Source organism: Scophthalmus maximus, chromosome 4 (assembly GCF_022379125.1).
Source record: "Scophthalmus maximus strain ysfricsl-2021 chromosome 4, ASM2237912v1, whole genome shotgun sequence".
In the NCBI taxonomy this organism is placed as follows: domain Eukaryota; kingdom Metazoa; phylum Chordata; class Actinopteri; order Pleuronectiformes; family Scophthalmidae; genus Scophthalmus; species Scophthalmus maximus.
The window spans coordinates 18,275,428-18,282,535 of NC_061518.1; the positions used below are offsets into that span (position 1 = coordinate 18,275,428).

General features: G+C 46.6%; 1 protein-coding gene across 3 annotated transcripts; it reads right to left on the reverse strand.

Moving 5' to 3' along the window:
• Positions 1–2,337: 2,337 nt before the first annotated feature.
• bcl2l10 (BCL2 like 10) lies at positions 2,338–6,246 on the reverse strand. 3 transcript variants are annotated; one of them, XM_035627888.2, is made up of 3 exons: positions 6,102–6,246; positions 4,524–4,982; positions 2,338–3,340 (listed from the first exon to the last, which is right to left on the reverse strand). In XM_035627888.2, exons 1-3 carry the CDS (start codon positions 6,189–6,191, stop codon positions 3,218–3,220), a joined length of 672 nt encoding a protein of 223 aa, XP_035483781.2. In that variant the 5' UTR covers positions 6,192–6,246; the 3' UTR covers positions 2,338–3,217. The 3 variants fall into 3 exon arrangements, with proteins under 3 accessions (XP_035483781.2, XP_035483783.2, XP_035483782.2); XM_035627890.2 differs by lacking the exon at positions 6,102–6,246 and adding an exon at positions 5,809–5,963; XM_035627889.2 differs by lacking the exon at positions 6,102–6,246 and adding an exon at positions 5,223–5,504.
• Positions 6,247–7,108: the final 862 nt, after the last annotated feature.

Sequence of the window (7,108 nt, forward strand, 5' to 3'; positions counted from 1 at the left end):
TTCCCCCCTACGGTCAATTTAGAGTCTCCAATCAACCTAACCCCATTCTTTGGACTGTGGGAGGAAGCCGGAGAACCCGGAGAGAACCGGCGCATACACGGGGCGAACATGCAAACTCCACACAGAAAGGCCCTGGTTGGTTTGAACCGGGACTCGAACCCAGAACCTTCTTGCTGTGAGGCGAAGGTGCTGACCACTACGCCACCATGCAGCCCATCTGTTTCCAACAGACGTATTCAAATCATGATGGGATGTAATGTTCCTTTCTTTTTAAAACTATTTTAGAGTGCAGGATGTTTAATGTACACAAAAGTAATTCATCAATGTTTTATGTGCTCATTAAAAAAAATTTAACGCTTGAAACTGCAAAGTAGCCGGCCACCACCCATCCATCACGGGGCGGGCTGCAGCCGGTCCCAGCTACTGAGTGGGTGAGAGGCGAGGGGCACCATGGACAGGTCGCCAGTCTAGCAAAGCGATGACATATGGCGATAAACAACCATTCTAACCTCTGAATAAAAAGTAGTGGAGTAAAAGAAAATACAGCTATGAAATATGGTGTAGTAGAATAGGTAGGATCAAATGTTGTATAGTATAGTGCTTGAGTGAGCTTACTTAAAAACCCGTCATGGTTAGAATATCATCAGGGATCATGACTACAAGGCTCTCTGTTATTTTTAATGTGAGGAAAAATAAAACCCCGGAGCAGGAGCCTGAGGATATCGTCCACATCTGGACCAGCTGCTTGTCATGTCATGATGTTGCTCTGATCGGGTCAGAGAGTTTAACCTGTCCCTCGGTGCCCTTTCAGGAGGTGTGACAGAAAGAAACACATCAGATTGATGAGGATGTCGCTGCATGAGATGAATGTCCGGTCCTTTAAAAAACCCATCTGGAAATTGACAGGCCCTGATCCCTGATCATCGGCAGCAGCGGCTGCGTGCCCTGCATATCAATATGTGGAAGGAGAAGGCTGGTGACATCCCGTTGTTTTGTTCAACATCTCCCATGAAAAGGCCGAGACCGACCGTGTGACGGGTTCACACTGGAAACACGGATGTTTAAAAACAGATGATTGGAAGTGGAGTTTCATTCTGGGGAGTGGATAAATAATAGAATTGAACAGCTGGGCACCTGAGTTTTTGTTGTTGTTGTTTTTCTTAACATTACTCTAGTGAGTCGTGGCAGTGCACATGGGACTGAGTCAAAACAAACTACAGGGATCTTTATTATATTGCTCATCATATTAAAGGGAGTGGGCCTCTGTGGCACAGAGAAAATAATATCCATAATCGGGTTGTGGATACACGGCGAATACTTGTTAACGCGCTCAATTCATCGTTGGTTTTGATTTCTGTTGTCAATCAAATCACCAGAAAGAACAAAAAAACACCTTTAAAGGGACGGGGGAAAAATTAAAAGAATGTTAAGCAGATATATTATAGATCCAAACGTTGGGTCTTTAAACCCTTATGGATTGAGTTTTAAAGTGGTCACGGGAGCCACCACATTATCGTCCATGAGAGACGCAGATACTGAGAGTAGCAGGAGACTTGTGTGTTTGCGATCCTGTCCGGGTCCCACTGGTACAGTGAAGACACTATCAACAGGAAACACACATGCCCACATCAGAAGCAGTCGCGGGTCTTTATTTCACAAACAATAAGAAACAATCATGTGTTGTGACAGTCTAGTGAAGACATATGTTGCTTGGGAGAATGTGAACAGTGTGTTTGTGCTGAAACTGGGCCAACGCACACACACACACACACTTTCTCACACACTCACTCACACTCTCTCACACACACACACACACACACACACACACTCTATGTCAGTGTATGAAGAAATCATGTATAAGCTAATCCACTGAGCATATCAAATAACCACTTTTAAGTGTATTTAAAAACCTGTTTAAGAAAATGTCTGACTTGGATGTCACGTGGAGCCTCTTGGCAGATGTTCATGTGTCTGTCATATGAGAGATAGTGCCACAAGGTGTGTGTGTGTGTGTGCGTTTGTATGTGTGTGTGCAGACAGTGTGCGGATAATAAGTTGTGTAAACAGATAACAAAGCAGAGGGAGCTGGAATGATTTACCAGCATATCTTTGTTTTATTCAAATGTGCACTTTCAATTTACTATCTTCTATCTTATGTTTTGTGAACTGGAGCACTGCGATGGTCAGACAGCAGAACAATATTGATAACAATATGTCGGCATGTGGAAGGAGAGAGAGAATTGCCCACAATTCATTTTCGCCACCACACTCCCGACCTGCTGCGTAGACATTTGGGGGGAAAGATAGAAACACTCAATCACAACAACGGAAAGTCCATTATTGATGTAATTTGTTTTTTTATTACAAAGACTGTGACAAATAAATAGAACAAAACAATGTAAAAATATAATGTTCAAGAGATCTGGGGGAGAAAACGCCATAGCAACGGTTTGATCTAATGGTTTGTTTAAAGTTCGATTGGTCCCTGGTTTGATATGAGAAACATTTCACAACATATCGTAGCACCATTGTGTGGTCGTCACCACGGCAAACAGCTCTAGTGACCCAATGACAGTTCACACGAAAGTAGGACAGACTTCAAAAAATGAAACAACCGAGTCAGCTGTGGAGCGGTTAGAAAAGGGCCACTGCCTTACAGTGTCATTTCATATAAATATAATATATTAATTTATACATTGTACACTAATATGGTTCTATACCACATACACAACTCAGGTAAACACGTGAATAAAAAGGCAGCTGACAAATGTCAAAACTCAAAATCTGTGGGAAAATTGAAATGAAAAGATTTTTTTTAGCGGCACAATTGAAACTACAAACCTCGAGAGCCAGATGATTCTGTGGAGAAATATGTGCTCGGGAAATGAACCTGTCAAAAATATGCAAACTGACACTTACTCCAAAGTTCATGAAGGCATCGAGATCATTTTTACAATCTTAAGGAGCAAGTGAGAAAATGTCAGAACTAGCATGTCAGTGTGTGTGTGTGCGTGTGTGCGTGTGTGCGTGTGCGTGTGTGCGTGTGTGTGGGGGGGGGGGGGGTGTATGTGTAAACATTCAGTTGATGATTTGAGATCAGAACCCTGATTTTACTACAGATTAAGCCCTGTTTTGCAGCATTGACGTTAAAATTCAAATGTCTACTAAAATTGTGCCAAAAGAAATGAGAACGTTCTCGAGGACGCGGGCGTCTGGACTAGCGCACCAGCAGGAAGGTGAGTCCGGCAAGCCCCACGCCAGCAGCAGCAAACAGAGCCGTCTTCATCGACGAGTCCTGGCTCATCTCTCTGGCACTGCGGGAGAACTTACAGAACCCATCCTACAGGGGGGAAGAAAAATGATGTTGTTTACTAGCAATAGTAAAATATTTCTTTTATTTCCAGAGAGGTTTTTGAGAAGAAAGGCAACTCTAGGCTGCCAGTTGGCACAGCCTGTGGCAATTATACAATGTATTTTGGAAAACGTGTCACAGCCGCTGCCTGAAAAATATTTGTACTTGGGTGCTGCTGACATCTGCAACTCTAAAAAAATAAATGATAGAAATGGCACAGCAGTTCTACAAAGTTCCAAAGAACACTGCCAAAAAGGACCAGTTCTTGCAGATACACCGAAACTGCGGGGAGGGGGGGTTCATAAAAACTTGACAGACAGGTGCTGTTCGACGACTCTGAATGGTGTTTTCAGACGGTAACCACACAGACAGAGCACCTGTTTCTCTAGTCGCACAATGATAACTTTCAATATGGCCACTGCCAAACTCAACACACTGACGCTTTGCCTGTTACTACAAAGTCCATCTGGCTGAGCTGGTTACGTGTCTGTTGAAACCAGCTGCGAGCTGGGAAAAGGAGGGAGGGTTGGTTGTGTGTGTGTGTGTGTGTGTGTGTGTGTCTGGGAGGGGGCCAGGGCTAGCCCATTCACAAAAGCAGACTCTGAATGTAGAAGTGTTCACTGTTGTGCAGCCTCCGTGTCCCTCGTAACTATCGGATTAATTTATTCCAGTAAATAAGCCGCACTGAGCAGGTTTAAAACTGTCTCTGTCAGTGTGATGTCCAGTGCTTAAACAAGCCCACAGTCCAGTTACTGCCCAACAACACTGCGTCTGTCTTAACCATTACCAACATAAAAAACCCAGCAGAATTGTCTGGCCCTGAAGTAACACTGTTGAGGTCTGTCTCTTGTTGCAGTACAAAGTCCGAAGAGTCGGCCTGTTGCTTCTCTGCAGTTCCTATAATCACAGCAGCCACTTCTGAAGGCTTCTCTCTTTGGCAAACAAAGGGGAAAAAAGGTTGCATTTAAACTAAGGCCTGGCCATATTTTAAGTCAATACAAAGATCTAAATATAAAAACCAAAGCAGGAAGCAAACAAGATCGCATCGCACTCGAGGGGGTTTCCAATGCCAGCCAGTAGTTTAAAAAGGTCAATTTCACTTTTGAGTCCTACAGCGATTTACCATGTTCAGTTCCACTTTAAACTGGACTTGTTATTGAGACAAACATACCCATCCATCGTTCTCCAGCAGCCAGTCCTTCTTCTCCTCTCCCAGGTAATCGGCTATGGTCTCTGCCAGTCCCCTGCAGCTCCCGGGCCCCTGTGCCAGCTCCTGCCCGGGGTCCAGCCCCGGCTTCGGGCCCTCCTGCTCCAGCAGCTGCCTGACCACCACCCCGGCGAAGGTGAAAATGGAGATGACCCTGCCCCAGTTCAAGTGTCCGTCTCCCGCCAGCTCCTCCATCACCGCCCTGAGGCTGGTGCAGGGGTCCGGCCCGCACTGCCGCAGGAAGGCCTGGGCGAGCGCGTGGAAGCGAGCCTGGTGCTGCTTCTCCATGTCCCGGGCCAGGCGTCTCATGGCGGCGGCTGACTCGCTGGGAGGCGAGGGGGCTGGCCGCGGGCTCTTGCAGCAGAGGGACAGGTAGTCCTCCGCCAGAGCCAGGGTCTCTTTCCACAGCCCACAGGACATTTTCTAATGATAGAGAGAAAAAAGAGAGAGGAAATTCAATGAACTGACAAAATGACAGACTGTGACGTAGATCTGTGAGGGACAGCGACTGGGCACGTTGTGTTCTGGTCAATAAACCTTGACAACTGTGACAAACAGTCAACGTTTGGAGAGTTTACATTTCCAAAGGCTTTTTGTTTTAATTCAAACTGATTCATTCATTTCAGAATGATGGAAAAAGACAAATTGGGTCTATTAATGAACCTTGGGGGTCGACATTCTGTATTATCCCATCAGTTAGCATTAGCATCTCTTCCTTCCGTAGACACGTTACTCTTTAATCAGACCCCATGCCGGTGTTTTCTCCGTGACGTTTTGGCTTCTAATATCAGTCGGTTGTATCGGTTCCAGGCGTCCGCATAAAAATAAATAACTTGACGAGGAGTGTTCATGTGGAGCGTTGCGCGTCCATCCAGCACCAGCGCAGCATTACGAGACGTCGCCTGGGTCCACGTTAGCCCCGATGCTAACGGCTGAGCGCAGCGACGTTAGCTCCGAGCCCCGATGCTAACGGCTGAGCGCAGCGACGTTAGCTCCGAGCCCCGATGCTAACGGCTGAGCGCAGCGACGTTAGCTCCGAGCCCCGATGCTAACGGCTGAGCGCAGCGACGTTAGCTCCGAGCCCCGATGCTAACGACTGAGCGCAGCGACGTTAGCTCCGAGCCCCGATGCTAACGGCTGAGCGCAGCGACGTTAGCCCCGAGCCCCGATGCTAACGGCTGAGCGCAGCGACGTTAGCTCCGACGCAACAAAGAGCCACAGAGAGTCGCGTAGTGTGAGGTCTGAATACCGTTCAGTCGTCCGTGAATTCAGCGGTGAGCCTGCAGTTGACTGGCCGACTGCGGGCCGCCTCTCCCCCGCGGTGAGCGTTGATCTGTCGCCGGGGTAATGGAGGACACAAAGGAGGAGAGTCGGCGGCTCCGCGGCACGGAGCCTCGTCGACGCACTACCTCCCCCCGTGACACCGTTACAAACCCACACCTCCGTGGAGCCGCTGCTCTGTGTTCCCACAAGGACGCGTGTACAGATAGATTGTATATATATATGTATTTTCTTTGTAGGTAAAGGCAACAAAGGACTCACCCTCCCAGCGATATCAGACTGCTCTGCACGGGCGGACTGCGGAAGGAGAACCTCGAAGCACTCACTGCTTCCCTTCAGCCCACCGCACATTTATCGTCTAACTCCGCCCCCGCCCGGAAAAAGCCCCGGCACATAGATTGTAGCCGACGACGCTGAAGTTGGCTTCCCATTCGGAGATAAAGGGGGAAGTTAAGGGAAACTTAACTTACAACTCACCAGGTCCGGATAGAAAACCACTGTTACTAGACTCGTCAAATATGGACTAGATTTGTCACAGAGAGGCCACAGATTCTTTAAAACATAGTTTCAAATTTGTGAAACCTTTATTTTATTTGTGAAAATGTAAAAGTTTTTTTTTAACCTCAAGACCACATTGGACCAGGTCTCTCTCAAAAACCACTGCAACTAGACTCGTCGAATCTGGACTAGATTGTCACAGGGAGGCCAACGACTCTGTAAAACATAGTTTATAGTTTAAGATTTGTGAAACCCATATTCTATTCGCGAAGTTGCAAAAAAACCCCAACGATTTCATTGTTAGTTGAAAGATTGCTGTAAGATAGATCACACGCCACAGTTTCTGAAGTGTGATGTTGAAGTGCTTTGTGGAAATACAATTTTGTAAAGGCAGAAGCATATGCAGGAGATTTGTACGTGGGCCCATAGAATGATGTAAAATGTTTTTTTTGGTTGACTTAACACGTTTATGTCCAGGTGAATTAATACTCATACACTTCATGAGAGAGATACACATGAGAACAGCCATGTTTCACCACAACTGAATTCCATTCATCACCCGAAGGTCGCACTGCGCTCACTCTCGGTGTGGGCCCCCATGTGAACTGAACATATGGGGAAGTGAAAGTCTGGATAAATTGTTTAATGAAATTATTGGCTGACGTAGTTTCGTGGTGTATCAGGTTATAGGTACTTTCTCTGTATGGCAATTCCCTTCTGCCATTGCATCTCCCTGTGCCCTCTCTCTTCTCTCGGAAACTTTTCATCCA